Source organism: Periplaneta americana, chromosome 6, assembly GCF_040183065.1.
Source record: "Periplaneta americana isolate PAMFEO1 chromosome 6, P.americana_PAMFEO1_priV1, whole genome shotgun sequence".
In the NCBI taxonomy this organism is placed as follows: domain Eukaryota; kingdom Metazoa; phylum Arthropoda; class Insecta; order Blattodea; family Blattidae; genus Periplaneta; species Periplaneta americana.
In genome coordinates, this window is record NC_091122.1 from 14,404,850 (window position 1) to 14,425,611 (window position 20,762).

The window sequence follows — 20,762 nt, forward strand, 5'->3', positions numbered from 1 at the left end:
GCTGACAACATAAAATCCACTATAGTCCACTGTAGTCTATTCAGTTTTTGTTTTTCATGAGAAATGAGGGGTATTCATTATATATGCCTGTTGCTAGTAGCCAGAGATAAAAATATCATAAAACTGTACTTATTTACTTACAAATGGCTTTTAAGGAACCAGAAGGTTCATTGCCGCCCTCACATAAGCCCGCCATCGGTCCCTATCCTGTGCAAGATTAATCCAGTCTCTATCATCATATCTCACCTCCCTCAAATCAATTTTAATATTATCCTCCCATCTACGTCTCGGCCTTCCCAAAGGTCTTTTTCCCTCCGGTCTCCCAACTAACACTCTATATGCATTTCTGGAATAGCAGGCTTTGGTAACAGTATTGTATAGTTACATGTTTGTATTCAATGAATGTCGAATAATGAACACATTGTATCTCTATTATTCAAATTAACTAATTATTTGTAAGATGTAGGTCGCAGTATCGAAGGAAACTCCGCGTATTGAACTGTTTACGAAGTCATAAGCTTTACTGTTGTAACGGAATCACCATTTTATTGAGGAAAGGAGATAAAGCTTAAGGTGTTATCATAAAACTGTAGCTAACAAAAAATTAGCAGTGTCTCTCAATAGTGAAATGAACTGGAGAGTTTATGGATGTAGAACTATGTTTATCAACAAAGATGGTTCTGGGAGAAAGTAGCAAAAGAAATGTTTTGAATTTGTTTCGTTTATTGGGTGGGTGGGTGGATTGATTAATTAATTAATGGTTTACAGAATACAGAGTATGTTGCCGATTAAAGACGACAGGCTAATATGTATATTACTATGATGTACCGAAGTACATATGGAGTTTCAGTGCAGTAATTCTGCGTATCCATATAGTGTAGAATCAATAGAACGGAGAAAAATTCTCTCCACCACCGGGACTCGAACCCAGGTTTCCAGTTTTACGTGCTGGCATTTTATTCACTAAGCCACACCAGATTCAAGTTCCAATACCAGATTGAATCCCTTTCATTTTCAAATTCTACAGACTATGTTCCCCTTTCTTGGCCTACTCTCGTACAGATGGCTCAAACTAGCAAGCTGTCTTGTTCACGCAGGCGCATAGAGCACTTCTCCCCTACCACTGTCCGCCTATTGCTGTGCACTGTGGACTAGAACGGTACAGCTCAGTTCTAATAACAGTTGAGAAGGCTGCATAGGGAGGGTACATCTTGAATACATTGTCAAGAGGTCAACTTTTCAGATAATATGACTATACCTGGGGATCGGAGCCTAGGTGGGCCCCCTCCGTTAGCTCTACTACTTCCCCTCTCCAGGCAGCTTCCTAGTTTGAGGCATCTGTATATTGTGTCACAGTATGTGTGACAGTAGACACAATGTCCAACAACAAGTGCAGAGGTGCACTCATTACGAGTGATTAAGTGGCCGGGGTCTGACGGAACATGGTGCAGTATTCAATTACAAACTGACTGATTATTTACGTTTTATCATATTACTATGATGTACCGAAGTACATATGGAATTTCAGTGCAGTAATTCTATGTTTCCTTAAGGTGAAGAATAGGTAGAACAGAGAAAAATTCTCTCTGGCATCAGGACTTGAAACCAGGTTTCCAGCTTTATGTGCTGGCATTTTATCCCGTAAAGCTGGAAACCCGGGTTTGAGTCCTGGGACCAGAGAGAATTTTTCTCCGTTCTACCGATTCTTCACCAGACTAATACAGTGTTTTATCATTGAATCTCTGGTCAGTGTACATGGTCTCTGTACACAGTCTTGGGCTAACTAGTGGCAACGACGTTCACAGGCTGTTCAGTCCCCATAAGTGCCACTAGGATCGGGTGAACATCTTGTCCCAGCTGGTATTGTACAATACCCGGATTCACTGTTTAAGTGGATGTAGATGGCCGCAGTCTTGCAGTTATACTGCCACAGAGTTCACAGAGTTAGCGTGCTCTTCCACTCTCTCTGCTGTCTCTTGTATGCTACAGTTGTAGCCTTGGGTTTGTTTGATTCGTCTTAGAATGCACTTTTCCTCCTGTTGTGTTCGTCTCCACTTTTGTATTTGCTCAATATTTGGAATTAGAGACAAATTGAAAGTTCACAAATTTTCACTACTTTTTAAAAGTTGAACACTTTTTTCGCCTTTATTTAGTCTATTTCGTCGCGCTCGATTGAGCAACACATTAAACATACCGATCGATTCAGATCTCGCACAGTTATGTGCATAAAATGGCCACCAGAACGCAGTTTTCGAGGCATGTTTTTCCCCGCCCGTATTTTAGCCTTGACAGTCTAACCAGTTTTGTGTGGATATTTACAGTTACAGAATTCGTTTGTCTACACGGTGGTATACTTTTCATTCGATGTGTTTATTTGTTCAAAAGTTATATAGGAGATCCTAATGTAACACTTGTTGTTAAGTTGGAGACTTTCCATGCTGAATGTGAACTCCTAGTTCTGAGACAAAATTATAAATTTGTATCAGAAATAGATGCAAAACAGTCAGCTCATTTTCATATCAATGAGTATGATCACCACCACTGATGAAATCAAATGCTGGAAATCAAGATCAACTGGAGCATTAGTTCGAAGGACGCTGAAGATGACACCACAAACGGGGCCCGCCTGTCATAAAGGTACATTAGCTTTTCAAAAATTGTTAACACTTTTAACGTTTTAACTCCAGAAAGTTTCATAGTTTTAATCAAGTGTTACTTAAAATGAATAAAAAAAAAGAAAAAAAAATTTAAGGTTTATGCAGTGTCAAACTACTTTTTAGCTTTGCTCTAAAGTTACCGGATCTTACTTATATAGGTGTATGACACTGCAGCCTACCTATCTCCTAATTAAATTTTAGTCATCGCCGTGATCTGAAACTACAAGCAACGAGCGTAGTTTCGAATCCCACTTCGGATTTTTCAGAGGTTTTCCCCAACTGTCCATCTGTAAGGTGAATTTCTGGTACACAATGGACAACTCGACAACGTAATTTTCTACATAAAAATTACGCGAACACGATAAAGGAGTGCTATAATGGCACGTTTAACATAAAAGTCAGGAATGTAAGTTTATGCATAAATATTTAGAATCTACGTAAAGATTATTCGCCACAAAGTCACTCAACTGAGTGCGCTTTTTGCATAATGGCAGTTGACTTAATATAAAATGTCAACATATATGCCCAAATTGGAGTCAGGCCACAAAGGGAAAACACTGGACGAGAGGGGTTAGATCCGATGCTGTGGATTGAACTTCGGCGTAGCTCAATGGTGAGAGCACTTGGTACGTAGAACCAAGTACCCGGGTTCGATCCCCGATGCCGAAGCGAATTTTTCTCTTCTAATATTAATATTAATTTTTCTCCTCTCATATTAATATTAATAAATATTTAGGCTAAGTATAAAGAACAACTTACTGATTCATGCTTTAGGAGGTACCATACCAGTAATGGCAGTTCTATGTGAACATATTCCTCCATAAAACTAACAGAATCATGATCCAGTGCAGAGTCCCTTTCAACTTTGACAGTATTCATTTCAATCTGCGTAAAAAAGTGCTCAACGACTAAACTGAGTGAAAATATAGGCCTAGGTTACACAATAAATCAAGGCCTAATTATCACTATTGTTTCCATTACCGGCATGATACCAGTAAGTTTACCTAAAATGGTATGCTAGATACATAATCCAATAAATTTTACTAAGAAATCTTGGTCTGACACTCAGTTTCACTATTACATAAGTCGAAATAAATTAACTCACAAAAAGATAAACTTGAATAAAAACACCATTAGCCACCCTCCTTACAGCGAGGAATAAACTTTCGATAATTATTGTAAATCAACTGTCATACTTAGTTAAAAGTAAAAAAGTGGGTAATACCAAAAGCAAGCGTACCTGTTGTTCACAAGCTCGAAATGATTACCAACTACTGTTTGCACGTCTCACATCAACGAAATGCGTTTTGAAACATTCCTCATGCGAAGTATTATTTTCTCCGATATAAATTCATCTAGAGAAACAGGAATTTTCGCACAGACTGTCTCTGAGTTTCAGCAATAAAAAAAGGTCACATTAACTCAAATTCGGGGCCTATTAGAAGTAATAATGCAGCCCTCAGAAAACTATTACGGATAATGTTTGAATACAAGGCACTTCGTCCTCCCGGTGCTCACTTGCGCATTGCAATGTTTGTCTTTTTTTTTTTTTTTTTTTTTTTTTTTTTTTACAATCAGGCGGGAGCACAAGAAATGTTTTAATGCCTATCTATTTTCAAGCACCGGGGGCGCAAGAAGCGTCCATCAGAGTCAAAAGAGTGTATTGTTTAAATGTAATTATTTTATCTTAATACGGTATGGTATCGGTTTAAGTGTTGATTAATTTTTATGGGTACCATTTATATTGTTCTATTATTTGTCCAGAGAAAATATTTGTATAAAAATAAGAAACTGTTTTCATGAAGGACATATTCCCTAATAAAAAAAATTCAAACTCGCTCATTTGATTATAGTAGACGCTTCTTGCACCCCTTGCGGTGAATAAAAAAAAAACTCCTTTTGCACTCCTGGCGGTAGAAATATGATGAATAAAGGAGCATTCAGACATATGACTAGCAACTATCCAAGTACGGATATTTTATCATTTCATGAAATGTACAGTAGTTACTTACTCCTTTAAATACCAAGAAAAAATAATACCTCTATATACAGAAATTATTGAAACAATAAATTTGATACGGTAGTTATAACACACAACTTAGTCCTAACCTGTCTTGTATTGTACGGTCCTTTGTCGAAGGTGGTGATGATAACCATTGAACTCTATACGTATTAAGAGAGCTCAGTGATGACTTGATGAGACAAAAAAGTAATAAAACTGGAAAGGACACGAATAATTCAATTATAATATTGAGAAACCCCACATGTCCATTTTTTTTACGAAATTGAGTTTTATATGATTTCGTATTCTAAACATGTAGCCTCATTATGAAAAGAAACCCCACATATTCCCATCAACATTCATTTTAGCTAAAGCGTTAAGAAAAAAATAATATGAGCACAAATCTAGGACCTGAGATATTTTTGTATCTCCTAAAAAAGTTTTCTAGACTTGTGGGTTTCTCAATATTCCGATTCAATTAGTAAATAGCAAATTTACACTTCATGTTCATATCCTAATTCTCTCTTCTTTCTACACTTATTTTTCTTGACTACGACTTGTCTTGCTTTAAATGTACGCATACACTATAAACACTAGCAATGGCCAGAAATGTAATAAATGAGAGAGAGAGAGAGAGAGAGAGAACATGAATATGGCGAGGACTACGGCAAGGACAACTCATTATGTTCTTGTTTCTCATTTGTAATTTATTGTTACTGTTTCGGTTACATTGGCAAATCGGAATAGTCACTCGAAATTCCTATAGAGCATTCTATGTTAAGAAAAAAGCATTGGACATACAGGGCTATTCCACCAAATGACAGTTGTCATAGAAACGCCTATCTACCCAGTGCTTCTACAGTGTAGGCTATAGTTTATTCGAATTCCACATTAGCATCTAAAATCAAAGGCAAGACAGGCTTGAAGCTAAATGCGGTAAGGTGGAAAGAACAGCGTATTGCTTTAGTTATTCTAACGGAACACACGGAATAGATGTTGCCACAATGTATGTAACGTACGTAGTCTAAAGTAATATCTAAGAATGCTATGAGAATAGGGTAGACGTGACAAGTACGTCTATCTATGTCTTAATCGCGCCGCGATAGCTGACTCAGAACACAAAGAAAGCCGGCGGACTAAATTTCCATTGTAATTAAATCTATGGCTTGCCGGTGGTAAACGTGGAATTCGAACCTTCTATACTAGGCAAGGGCATAAAATCATTGTTTTTCTTTCTTAACCTGGAATCCTCTATAGATACTACAGTACAGTATTCTTTGAAAACCAATTCTTAATACAGTCGAATGAGTTTCTTAACAAAGTAGGCCTATAAAGCTTCACACATTACACCTAGGGACAGGTCAATGAGAGTTTCGAGCATTCGCTGTACCGTGCCTTGTTCAAACACGAATTTATGGTAGGAACTCTCCAAGGATAAAACTGTCAGCAAAAATGGGCACTAGAAACAACAGTACATATTCGTTTTATTGCAGAATCCAAGGGGCTTCAGGTTTCCAACAAACTACACTTATAAATTCACACAGTTCACGCAATTCAACCAACAATAAGAAATTCTGTTTCATGGTGATTCCATAGCGCCTTGATGATCTCTACCTGATCTGTATTGATGTTATTGAGCAAAGGCAAAACAATGTAATCGGGTGGAAGATCAGGCAACCGTGTCGACACTGCCCAACTTATTAGTGTACCGGGTGTGTGACAAGAGCGTATTATTACTTTAAAGATATGGTATTCACATAGTCAAGTTCTTAATGTTTGGTAAACTTAGCATAAAGGATTTGGCAGCAATAGCTTTACTTCTTGACGAAGATGAGTCTAAAGTTAGGAAACGTAAAACACCAAAGAGAAAATGGGTTAATCGAAATCGTAAGGATGTGGGAGAGTATTTTACACTTTTTAAAGAACTGATAGACGACGAAACAAGATTTTATCAATACTTCCATATGCCAATCAATAAATTCGAGACTTTACTTGCTAGAATACAGAATGATATCAAGAAGGTGGATACTTGTTTTCGAGAAGCAATTACTCCGAGAGAGAAATTGGCAGTTTGTTTAAGGTAAGGATCCTTTGTTTCTCAATTCTCATACCTACCCTTTTTCACATGTATGGCATGTGTAGAATGAGTGATGTCAAAAATCACACCATAATGCCATATAGTATCCCAAGATTGAACAAAAAGTGTCAAAACTATAGCCAATACTGTGACTGGAATATAGCCTACGGTCCTGATGGAGATAATTAGGCATCTTGATTACACAACTTTTAACACTATATCACTTCGGAAAACGTATTGTGTGTCTTTCACGTGTTAAATTTTATATTACCTTGTTAACATTAACAACTTTCGACATAATTAACTTATACACAAACATACCCATACTACATATACTAGAGCAAATGCTCAAAAACAACACACCACAAGAACACATTAAAGAAATCATCCACATCACAGACATCATCACAAAACAAAATTAGTCTACTTCACGTACAATAACAAATATTACACTCAAACCGAAGGCCTACCCGTGGGATCACACATTTTCAGCATACTACCAGAAATATTCATACACCACATATAACAGACATACATACTAAACAAAGACAACAAACACGCAGACATAATCATATATTTGCACAGATACGTAGATGACATACTAATACTATAAAAAGGAAACAAAAGACAGATCCAAAACCTGCATCAATACATAAACAAAATACACTCAAAGCTACACTACACATTAGAAATTGAAAACAACAAATCCATAAATTTTCTAGACATCACAATAACAAAAGTCGACAACAAACACACATTCAAAGTCTACAGAAAACCCACAACAACATATATACACAACACATCCAATCACCCAACACAACACAAACAAGCTGCATTCCGAACAATGGTACACAGACTACTCAACATACCAATGAACCAACATGATTACAAAGAAGAGCTAAACACAATCAAATACATAGCACAGAAAACGGATACAACCCCAACATAATAGACAACATAATACGAAAGACAAAACATAATCACAAAAACATAAGAATACAACACAAACACAAGCAAATAAAAAATACATCACACTAACATACGAAAACAAAAACACACACAAGATTGCAACCTCATTCAAGAAATTAAATTACAACATCGCATACACAACAAATAATACTCTACAAAAACATCTCAACACACAAACAAACAAATACAATCATACAGGTGTATACAAACTCAAATGTGACACCTGCAACAACTTCTACATAGGATAGACAGGCAGGCAGATCATTTCAAACACGTTACAAAGAACACATCACAGCCATAACAAAATTACAAAACACTTCCACATATGCAGAACACGTCACAAATGCTAACCACTCATACAGAGACATCAACACAGATATGGAAATTCTACACATCCAACCAAAAAGCCAGAAACTAAACACACTAGAACAATACGAAATATACAAACACCAAAAACACATCCAAATGAAATTCTCAACACACGTCAATTTCAGAACACACACACTCTTTGACTCCATATTACACTACACAAACACACCCCCACAGGAAACAAAACAAAAGGCGCCAAGACCAACAACAACCAGTTCTGAAGATGGTCAATAGCAGGCGAAACATGTTAACAAGGTAATATAAAATTTAACACGCGAAAGACATAATACGTTTTCCGAAGATAATTAGGAGTGGAAACAACCGCTGTTATGGTAAGAGTTTTGGATGTGACATTTACATAGTAATATTAGTGGAGTGGGCGAGGTCACAATGCCACCATCTCAAATTCTTTGCAGGTCTGTAGCCATCAGTCAGATACATAATATATACGGTATATTACAAGATCCACTGAAAATTATTTGAATAGGTGATATTAGCATAGGTTATTTTCAATATTTAGACACAGGCCTGCCTACCGGTATCGTATGATCTGCAACATCACTCATCCTGTACATAAATGGAAAGTATGAATAAGTGTGTGTGTGTGTGTATGTCCAAAAACTCAAGTCAACTGACGAAGTGGCCAATTAAAGTGTTTATTTGCTCAAATAATCTGTGTGCAGTCCTTTTCAAGACTGTTATATGTAGTTTTCTCTTAAAATAAGTTGGGTTTTCTCTAGTTTTGTTTAAATATATGGTAGCAACAAGTTAAAACATCTTTAATCTCAAATTATTGCTCAATTTAATGTATGCAAATGAAAATAAGTATTCCAGAATTGATGTTTTCTTTTTTTCTCTCTCTCTCACAGGTTTTTGGGAACTGGAGATTCCTTCAGAACAATAGCTTCCAGTTACTGTCTTGGACGTTCCACAACACACTGCATCATAAAAGAGGTGTGTAGTGTGATCATAAGAAAAATGAAAGACGAAACAATTCCAGTACCAAAAGAAGAGGACTGGAAGAGAATAGCTGCAGACTTTTGGAGGCTCTGGAACTTCCCCAATTGTCTTGGTGCGCTACAAGGAAAGCAAGTGGAAATAGAAGTCCATGCCAGCAGAGGGGCTCCATCTAACAGCTACACAAGAAAGTTCTCTGTTGTTCTTCTTGCTTTAGTTGATGCCCACTACAGATTCGTCTCAGTTGATATTGGCGCCTATGGGAAGACAAGTGGGATCTTGTCAAGTTCTAACATGGGAAAAGCATTGGAAAGTGGATCTCTTAACATTCCTACAAAGAACGAACTTCCTGGGAGCAATCTACGAGCTCCGTATGTAATTCTAGGGGACGAAAGTTTTCCAATGAAAACGTACCTAATGAGACCTTATCCAGCCCCTCAGGCTGCTGACGATATTCCAAAGAAGACCTTCAACAACAAGTTAAGCCATGCTCGACAAGTGACTGAGAATGCTTTCCGACTCCTTGCAGACAGGTTTCAGGTCTACAGAAGAGTATTAAAATCAAAGCCTGAGAATCTTGACACACTCATTTTAACTACATGCATTCTGCATAATTTTCTTCAAGAGGAGGATGTTCACTCAAGTACTGAGGCAACACCATACAAAGGACAGCTCAATTTGAAACAAATACCCAGGCGAGGGTGCAATTCGCAAGGTGCTGCATGCCATGTCAGAGATACATATAAGAAGTTCTTCAGTTTGACTTCAGTTCCAGAGTCAGAACCCAGTTCAGATATAGTAACTTAAGTCTTTCATAGGGAGTTCCAGGCTCTCTTCTTGATTTAATTTTTTTTGGAATCGTGGTAGAAGTGACTACCAATCTGATTTTCTCAGAGTGCTTGTTTATTTTGATAATTTTATTTCATTATGAGTAGAGATGGTAGATTTTAGCAACTTCGTATAAAAAAATTAAGCACTTTAAAGTTGAACCTAGCATTTCATAATACTGTTGGAATTTAGCGTTTTGTAGTGTTTTACGATGGAACATTTTTTATGGAAAGTTTGCTGGTAGAAACTTAATGGCATCTATGTGTTAACTTGTGCATTTTCTAGATTTTCCATTTAAAATTCTTGAAAATAATAAATAAGTAAAGGAAAATGTAAAATTGCAGTGAAATTCGCGGGTGCTCGCTCGTCTAAAGGGAGTTAAGTCAAATTGTAAGGTATGTAAACTTCTCTCCTTTGGTACTGAATAAAGTCCCTTTGTCACAAAATATGGAGCACTGTAACTGCATCATGGATGGAAGAATTACTTAACGCCTTTAACACAAGAGAAAAGTAATTGTGGATAGTTCAAATATGTACTTATTCCACTTTAGCCAATTCATACTCAACCCCCTTTACACGAGCACCTGCAAATTGTGAACATTAAGAAACATACGAAAAGATATACTGTAATTTTATTCCTACCCATCTTATTACGCAATTACAATCACCTACCACATATAACTTTGTGAGTGAACACTGGAGTGTCCACACCTGTGGAGTAACGGTCAGCGCGTCTGGCCGCGAAACCAGGTGGCCTGGGTTCGAATTCCGGTCGGGGCAAGTTACCTGGTTGAAGTTTTTTCCGGGGTTTTCCCTCAACCTAATACGAGCAAATGCTGGGTAATTTTCAGTGCTGGACCCCGGACTCATTTCACCGGCATTATCACCTTCATATCATTCAGACACTAAATAACCTAGATGTTGATACAGCATCGTAAAATAACAAAATAATAATAATAAAACACTGGAGCTGAAGATATCGCATAGGCAGCCAATATTCTACCACTAGATTTGATCAGCTGAAAACTCGAGATTATAACACAGTCTACTATATACAGTCACGAAGCTTGAGTTTTGTGAGTTTTGAGGGTGCTAGAAACAATAGAATGTGCCGGTACTATTTCGCATTGTCTGTAATGAGGCGATATTAGCGATCCTAGTGGTGAGCAACTAACTAAGGTTTGCATATTTACTACGTATTGAGCTTCGTAACTATATATTCTAGACTGTGATAATAGTATAGATAACAGCTAATCAGCAGGAGAGGGTCAAACTATTTTAAAAATGAAAGAGTCTATACATGGTAGGGAGCCTTTAGATAGAGTCTGATTTTTGTTTTACGATAAAATGTAATTTCGCAGAAACACATTTCACATTTTATTAAAAAAACACTACAATAATATACCCAACATGCTTTTAAACATAAAGTTACTTATTTTGACAGCATTTGAGCACATTTTGCATTTATCGTGACTGCGAAAATCTACCATCTTGTTTATTCTGACAATTTTACTCCAGATTACTACTATCATGTCGATGCAATAAGACGGTACCCAAAAAAAAAAAAAAAAAAAAAATTAAGTTTTACTTAAGAGTATTTCGAGTTATTTGTTAATATATTTTACTTACGAAGACCAATTTCTATCCAAGACAATTTTCAATAAAAGAGATCCGTAAAAATATAGACCTGATTCTGAAATGATTTCTCATTCTCCCTATGACTGATAACTGACAAGGGAACAGGTTGCAAAAATTTCTCTCATATTTAGGAACATCTTGGAGCAAAGAAAACCAACTTAAAAAACTTAAATGAAAAGCTGGAGTTAAAAGTATGATAAAGATTAATTATTAATGTTTTGAGGAGTCCTTTCATTATGTTGGTAAGAATTGATTTTGTTTGTTTAGCCAACAGTCCGAAGACTGGTTGGAACCTCATAAGAAACGCCAATAAGACGTCACTCATGAGACAACTAAGCCAGGAGATAATGGATTAGGGTGGCGAGTTCCTTTCCCCTCTCCACTGCATACATTGCTGACTCGTAACATTCAGCATATTCCGAATCTCACCGGACCAGTGGACAACAGTGACGTCACACTGCAGCAAAATAGGAACAAAACTGCTGGAAGGATCGAGGCTGTCATGGCGACTGTATAAGTTGTCTGTGCTACGCTAGCAAAATTTTGCAAAATTTCCGTACTGCCATCTCGTTCAAAGAAAAGAAAGCATAAAAAGTTTATTTCTTGGATCGGTAGTAATAACTGGTCTGTTGACATGTTCGTTCATAAGCCATTAACATATTGCTTTTACGTTGTGCTCATTACAAACAATACAGCAGAACTAAAGCAGAACACACCGCCATGACACAACAGTGCACGATGTCATTCGTCTGCTAATTCCCGCCCTATACAAGAACCAATCAGATTCACTGATGGCGGCTGATGGAGACTGCCACCACCTCTGCAAGCTGATGGCACCGGTGCGACACCGATGGAGCATCAGTCACGCCATCGTGAAATTCGGAACACCGTGATGCCATCAGATTGCTCAGCGCTGAGATTCGGAATACGCTCATTGTTCACTAATAGACTCAAGATGTACGCAAAAATTGTTCTTTCTCTGACACATATCGTCAAGTGAGATGTACTGCCTGATAATAGATATATCAGCCAGAACCTCAATCAGAGGTAAGAGAATTGGTTAATCAATTTCTCCTAAAAATCTTCAATCACTGGTGGTTCAGTAACATTATGAAAAAGAGTGGCTACTTCACGTTAAGGGCACATGGCTATCATAAAGAACAAAGCTGTTTACATTTAGGTATTTGCTCATTTATAAATCATAAATGAAGGGTTCAGAGCCATAGTGGGCCAAGCACCATTTATTAAAAACAAAGAAAGCAAGGATTAAAGTTAAGTGAATACCATAGTTTAATGAAGATTGACATATCATTTAGTTTTAATGTGTATACTTTATATTACTTGCTATATGTTTCCATTGAAATAAGGTGATAACTTTATTTTAGCCCTTGCTTTCTACGGTTTTGGTAAATGGCGCTTGGCCCACTATGGTTCTGAACCCTTCAAATGTGGTAGGAGGAAATGGTTTGTTTTAAACTGTATACCAGGAACTTCAACACGTGCTCTGTAGTCTTAAATAATGTACATATGTACCTTTATTATCATTTATCACACTGCTGTAGTAGTATACTGCAGTTAAATGAATAGTTTCCGAGACATTTATAATTCCTATTCTTCAGTACAAGAGTTTGTAAACTTTATTATATAAATGAAAGAACATCCAGAGCAATTTTTGACACAGAATAACATGTCTTTCCCTGTACCAAGTACGGGTACCTGTTCCAGGATCCGTGATAAAAAAAATGGCAGAATTTCAAATACTTACTATACCACTATGAGCCACAGTCAAAAGATAATGTTATTAGTAGACAGGCCATGAACCAATGTAACTTGTGTGACCACAGCCAATGATGCCAACTTCCCTTGCTATGGGCGTGCAGACGCTGAAATTGCGCACAAAATTAGCTGTGCTGCACAGCCTCTCTCAGTAATATCTCGGCATCAAAGCCAGTTACAATTCTGTGCGACCACTCATTTGATTTATAGTCGCGAGTTCTGCAATATTAAACTTGTAATAGACACATATGATACACTTTAACTGAAACATAGTGAAAAATTTGTTGAAAGCTGGTACTAATTTTGGAATGTCGCATCATACCCTTTATTAATTACTTCTCTTATCATAGTCCCGTATTCTCACTTTGTAAACCGAAATAAAAATCAAAACATTCAAACCAACACAACTGTAGTTTCAGTCCCAAATCTAGAATGACACTTTCTAATTGCTGGTGTACCCCGAATACACTGCACATTTTTTTTTTTTTTTTTTTTTTTTTTTTTTTTTGCATACAGCAAAATAAATTCGAAGTAGTTGCAGCCAAAAATTAAGATTTCGAGTTGCATGATTTCGAATTAAACTTGAAAGAAAGTAGTGAAAAAAAATGTACTAAGTCCAATTATTAGAGATATATTAATTTGTCCTACAGAATTTATCTGTAATATTGACACTTAATATTTTAGGAGAAAAATTTGCTCCGGCGCCAGGGATCGAACCCGGGTCCTTGGTTCTACGTACCAAGCGCTCTGACCACTGAGCTACGCCGAATTCAATCCATTGCAGTGTATAATAACTGCGGATTCCCGGCCAACAAGTCACTCAACTGAGTGCGCTCCTAGTATAATGGCAGTTGACATTGGATACACGTCAACATATATATGCCTAACTTGGAGTCAGGCCACGAAGGGAAACATTGAAGGAGGAAAGTTCGATCCAGATTAAATTCAGCGTAGCTCAGTGGTCAGAGCGCTTGGTACGTAAACCAAGGACCCGGGTTCGAACCCCGGCGCCAGAGCGAATTTTTCTCCTAAAATATTAAGTACTAAGTCCAGTTACTAAACAATATAAATTAATCATACAAAATATCAAACTTAGCAGAGTTCCTGTTTAAATTTAATTTCCTTATTTCATATTTACTACAATTGAAATTGAAGCAATAAAATTACAAAAAAAATATAATAATAAAAGTAATAAGAAGCTTGAGAATCAGTCTTTCAGCTGGATTCTTAAATGCCACTGAAAACAAAGTCAATTAATTTTCGTTTGGTTTTGCCTCTGTTTCATCTTTCAAATAACTGCATGTCTGGATCTTTTTCCTTCTATCATTTGTGGTTCTATGATGTTGTAATTCCTCAGATAAACAGATAATGCAGAAAAAAGAATGCCATTGAATTTTGCAATGTCACTTTCAGATATTTCTTTTCATCCATTTCTCTGAGTAATTGTCGTAAGCTTTCCATTCAATCTGGAAAATCTATACATGGAACTAATGGAAGTAATATATAAATAGTGAAAATTTACAAGGCATGGCACTACATGTATAACTAATAACAATGAAGTAATTCGAAACTTGAAAGACTAACACTAAATAAATCTTACATGGTTTGTTAGGAACTTTCATTGTTATGAAAAATAAATATGTGATGAATCATGTCTAGCTGCATAGTATTTAATGCATAATGAAGCCATCCACAGACTAAGAAAGCACTTTGTATAACTGATTCCTAATGTAACTATGGAAGTCACATAGAAATCTTGCAAGACGAGAAACAAAGAATTACGATTTTTTTTTTTGTGATGTATTGGTCACATTGTATTAGTGAACTTAACTTAAAAAATACAGCCATTTGAAATCAAATGAATCATTTTACATAACCCTGTATAGAGTTTAAAATTTCGAATTAGTTACCTTTTAGGTACAAAGATTAAATTAATCCTTAAAATATATACAAATTAACTATATTTAGTAAACGAACTTAAAAGCATATTATAGTCCCGTCGCTCTTATTTCCGGCAGCCAATCACGTTGCAAGTCTGCTACATTTAAACATGTGCGTCTTGTCATTCACTGTTGATTTCGTTATGGACTTCCTAAGGCTCTACAGATGCTGGGTATAATCGTCCGCCATTTTCGTTCTTTCCTTGCCGTTTGCAGCAAGCAGACGAGAATTTACAACAGTACAAATTTTAATTCCATGCTCTTTTAGGTGTATTTGTTTAAAATAATAACAATAATAATAATAATAGAATCAAGGGTAACAATCGACTTAGAGCCATGCGGCTGGATACTCCGGTAATTAAACCTTCAACAAACAGTGCAACATTTGATCCACATACATTAAACATTATAGTCAACAATTGATTTCGTTAGGTATACAAAAGCTATCTCAACATTCACTTAGCTATTTATTTTTAAGTTTCTCACATTAAATATTATAACAAGAATGTAATCAACAGATTGAATTTTTTTCCGGCAGCGAGTCCCACAAGGCGCGGGGCCTGGGGTGACCGCCCCACTTGCCCCGCCGAAGGGCCAGCCTTTCTATGAGAATCCACAGTTCTAACAGACCTAAGTTGTTACTCTGCAAACTGAGCTTCGCGCATATGTTACTCCCAGTAACTGGGAAACTAGTACGGTACAGATTTCGAATAGGAATCACTTTTAAAAGTAATTCTTTCTAAACATTTCTCTCACTTTGACTCCCATCTAAAGTTAAAAATAGAAAAACTTTTGAAGGTGTCAATGTCTATTTTGAACATGACACTTCGAAGTTAGTAATTTTTTCTCCCTGCCCAAAAAACATTTTGATTTCGAATTTTTTCTATGCTTTCCTTAGATATTTATCTATGAAACCTAAAATTTACAATGCGATTATCATAGGTGCTACGACGTGATAATGTTCAAGAGTGCGGAAAATAGCGTCGTCTGCTAACCACAACTGGCAATGAAAGAACTAAAATGCCGAACGATTATATGTATCTACTCTTCATAGAACCTACTCTTACTAGGACGTAAGCAAAGAGGCGGAGCCACGCCGGAAATAACAGTGACTATAAAAGCTATATTTAAAGTGGGGAAAAGTTAATACTTCGAATTATATGTATGAGGGCAATTTCATAAGCCACGACAACTGTACTGTATCAGCCAATAAAGCTCCAGCAATGGAAATTCACTTTACGCGTTTGAAGATCACTGGAATGTACTTTGCAATGCTAGCACCAAATGGGTCCTGGGCACAGAAGCCTTTGGGCAGGGGGATATCAAAGGATGCATGAATTGAAACCATTGTTTTATTATACACAAAATAGAATAAAGTACATTACACATAGCTAACACCCTTGAAAATAGTCCCTCCCCCTCCCCCAAGGCTTCCACACATCTTTGCCAACAACAGGGAAGGTGCTGAATACCATCGGCTGTGTGCAATTCATCAATGTGTACCACCTGTCATCGAAATGCTGTTAAGATGTCCTCTTTGTTTACAAAGTACTTCCCACACAGCAGCTTCCTCAGTTGTGGAATGAGATCAAAGTCGCATAGACTAAGATCAGGCGAGTAGGGAGGCTGTGCTAAGATTTCATACCCCTACCACTATAAAAGTTTCCCCGACACAAACTGCAGTGTGAAAGGTTTTCAACTGTATAAACTGGACTAACCATGTTGCCACATGTTCCGAAGATATAACATTGTTGTCGTGACTTATGAAACGACCCTCGATTTATTTTGAATTAAGCAATTTCGAAATAAGATTTTACTGTAGTTACTTTCTGTACAATAGGACCCCTCCTCCAAAAGTCCAGCAAATACAGAGTCATCAAGAAAGAACGGATGTTGGTAGTCTGCTGTTTATTACTGCTCTCAACATTCCCATCTTCTTAAGCTACTAAGCAATGTTTTGCCAGTAAGCATTTCTATTCTGTATATACAAAAGAATTTATGGTGACTGATCACAATTTACTTAAACTCAACGTATCGTAACATGCACTGAGCCTTTTGAGGAACAGATGCTATGTGAACACAACACTGATCATACTACATATAGTCCCGACGCTGTTATTTCCGGCGTGACTCCACCTCTTTGCTTGCGTCTTAGAAAGTGAAGGCTCTATAAAGTCTCGGTAGGTAGTATCGTTCGCCATTTTTTTTCTTACGTTCCCGAGCTACCATACGAGGAATCTATTTGCCACACCGTTAAACATTATCATGTCATAGCTCCTATGATTATCAATGAAACGCAATGTAATTCAGCAAATAACTGAGCGGCAAATAACGTCTTCGTGTGCTTTCTGCAAACGCCAATGAAAGAGCTAAAATGGCGGGCGGTTATATTAAGTATTTATCAAGCCTTAAGAAATGAATCAGCGAATCACAAGACACACACGTTTAAATGTAGCTGACCTGCAACACGATTGGCTGCCGGAAATTAGAGCGACGGGACTATAGTAATCACTGTGGCTGTGACACTAACCTTGCAAGGGAAAAGTGAAGGTTAAAGTTGCCCAATTTTACAATATGCTAATACAAACATGATTGTTATGTCTAAAATTTACCAATATATTAAGCACTGGAATCCTAGAATTCTTTTTAATGACCCTGTATGATCTGTTTACCACACACATGGACAAATAATGCCAAAGTCAGATTAATTTTGGAAGTGGCAACAACTTTCTCTAACGCATAGGCATATTTTTCCTTCAAGAATCTTTCTTGCTTCCTTTTCATCAATTTAAGACACAAATCTTGGTACTATGCTACCAGTTTCTACCTCACATAAAGTATACATATATACTGTCATGAGAATGGTAAACTAAGTTATCAAGCTGCAGTAATGTGCCCAATTTGTACACTTCTAGTCTGTGTTGGGTAGTAATATGGAAATGGCAATATGTTGTCTATTTAGAAATTTCATTGACACACTTGTCTTTTTTCAGTCAGACTGTGTTGTTGGTTAATTTTCATCACATCTCTTGTATATTTCTATGGATGGTGTCCTGAATTCTGGGCTGATCAGTACTTCTGTGAAGATGATTTCTTCAACAGAGCTAAATGGAGATTTCTTCAACAGAGCTAAATGGAGAATCTGAACAACCGGTGGAAAGAACCTCCACCCATCTCCTCCACTAGTCCATCAGAAACTCTAGCACAAAAGCGTGAAAAGTTAGAGGTTTCGGGTGAGGTAACACCTACCAGAGAGAAATGGAACTGAAAGTTCCACCTAGGAAGCACAAACAGAACTCTGTTCCTTCTGTCTCTCTCTCTCTCTCTCTCTCTCTCTCGCCTCTCTTTTTCTCACTCCATCTCTCTCTTCTCCCCCTTATTTCTTCGCTTATGCTGGGATCCAATCTGTCAAAGTTGTCTACTGAATATATGCACACTAAAGGTGGCACCTTATCCCATTTGGCTGCAAGAGCTGTTGCGGAAAGAGGGAAAAATGGATCTACTTATGCTCAATGTTGTGTAATTTAATGTATTGTACAAATGTAATGTGTGACATTATACAGTTCCTTTGTTGTATTTTGTGGCTCTGAAAAGGACAATTTGGTACTGAGCATGAAGTAATCTTAAACTTAATCTTTCAAACTTAGAACCTTCCTCAAAATGAGGTCGTAAGTGTAATAATGGGATCTAAATTCCGCATCTCTTTCTATTCTCGCAAAGGAGTGGGAAATGAAGTAGAGATGGAAGAGTTCAAAATCAGTAAGAGAAAGTATTACAAGGGTAAACATGTTGAGGATCAGCGGGTGTTTGGTGCTGTTGATCATGATACTCGTGAATGCTTTCTTTCTTCAGTGGCTGATCGGTCAAAAATGTTCTCCTCCAGATCATGAAGGATCCAATTATGCCAGGAACTACAATCTATTTTGATTGTTGGAAAGCATGCAATACCTTGAATGATGAAGGGTTTCAGTATCTAACTATGAATCACCTCGTGTCATGCAAGGATTTGGAGACAGGTGCCCATACGAATGGAACTGAGGTTCTCTGGGCACATGTTAAATGGAGTATGTCTGTTTTTTTTTTTTTTTTTTTTTTTTTTTCGTTGTCGGTAACTCTATAGCATCTATTAGATGCTTTATGGTTGTGCTAACAGATGGAGTTACTTGTCAACAATGTGATGCTGAAACGTGTGTTCAAGTTACTGCCCAGCGACAGTCCTGATGTATTTTTATATTTTGTGATGATTGGTTAATTAATATTAACCCAGCACACTCACATTCATACAAATTTCCAGACTCTAGACACCCAGGGAATTCTTCTTCTTCAAGAAAAATTCACCGAGCGCTGAGCCCAGGAATCGAACCCGGGATCTCCTGATCTGGAAGCCAGCATGCTGACCAACAGACCACGAAGGCAGTCAAGTATGTCTGTTGGCAATTGAAAAGGGCTATATGTACAACTCGTACTTGTCTGCCTTTTTTGTACTGATAATAGGCAGGCCACAATCAAACATTTCACAGCTTCCTCTCCAAGATATTGCTGAAGTGTATGCACCTAATGTTAGTGGCTAGTTTCTGATTTTTCTTCGGAAATGCTTTTCGTCATGTAATGGGCCCTGGGGGAAATGAGGCGATATTCTGCAAGAACTAATATAACCTCTCATTCCCAAACCAATTTCTTCGTCATATGGTGGATCCTGATGAAAGCAAACAAAGCACTGGTAACTGTTACTTTAACAGGTGTCGAATGTGCATACAAGTGAGCAATAGTGTTGAGGTCCATTTTTGCAAAACTTGCTAACTGAAAAAACTAAATTTTACAGGAGAGACAAAAACTGAATGGAGACAAGTAGGTTATAAGTGCAACCATCACACTTTGACACACTATAATGGAGAGAAATAATTCAATTTTACTAAGATAACTTTAACATTATGTAGAGGCGTGCTTTATGTTAACGAATCCACCAAAATCTCAATTTTGCAAATTTTGCAGTTAGCAAGTTTTGCAAAAACGGTCCTCAATTGTACCATGTCAGTGTTTAGTTAATTTAGAATTTTGGCAGACCGGTACAAGGTGTTCAATGTGCATACTAGGGAGTCAGCCACCAGGGCAGGGGGGGAGGGAGAGAGAGGGAGAGACTAGCAGAAAGAGAGAGCAGCTGCCGTGTAAGGAGAAAACTTCCACTACCTTGCCACCATTCTTTCAGTTTACTCTGAGCTAATCCACTTCTTTAGTTTTTTCTGAAGGAATTTTTTATTGGGTCATTCTAATAGTAAATACCTCAGTTTCATTTAACAAGTGTTACACAGTGGACTGCTTCTCACGCAATATCTGTGAAGACAGAAGTCATTACTTCACTGTACAGAAACCAGCATAGCTCAATCAGTAGTGAATTCGACTCATCATCTGAGGTTGCTGCTTGCCACTTACCTGAACATTTTATCTTAGATTTTATGAAGTTTCCCTCATGTGTGGGTTCAAATCTCTCTTGGACAGACTACCTGTTTGTTTTTTTCCTGAGGTTTTCCCCAACTGTAAGCTGAATATCA

General features: G+C 37.2%; 1 protein-coding gene across 1 annotated transcript; it reads left to right on the forward strand.

Moving 5' to 3' along the window:
- Positions 1-6,307: 6,307 nt before the first annotated feature.
- On the forward strand, positions 6,308-9,914 carry LOC138701008 (uncharacterized). Its single transcript, XM_069827488.1, has 2 exons — positions 6,308-6,739; positions 8,944-9,914. Exons 1-2 carry the CDS (start codon positions 6,432-6,434, stop codon positions 9,836-9,838), a joined length of 1,203 nt encoding a protein of 400 aa, XP_069683589.1. The 5' UTR covers positions 6,308-6,431; the 3' UTR covers positions 9,839-9,914.
- Positions 9,915-20,762: the final 10,848 nt, after the last annotated feature.

Bases quoted from the DNA above. Each gene is read 5' to 3' on its own strand.
- LOC138701008 (XM_069827488.1), top strand. From the start codon at position 6,432: ATGTTTGGTAAACTTAGCATAAAGGATTTGGCAGCAATAGCTTTACTT. The intron at 6,740-8,943 runs GTAAGGATCCTT...TCTCTCTCACAG, and splicing joins AAATTGGCAGTTTGTTTAAG to GTTTTTGGGAACTGGAGATT.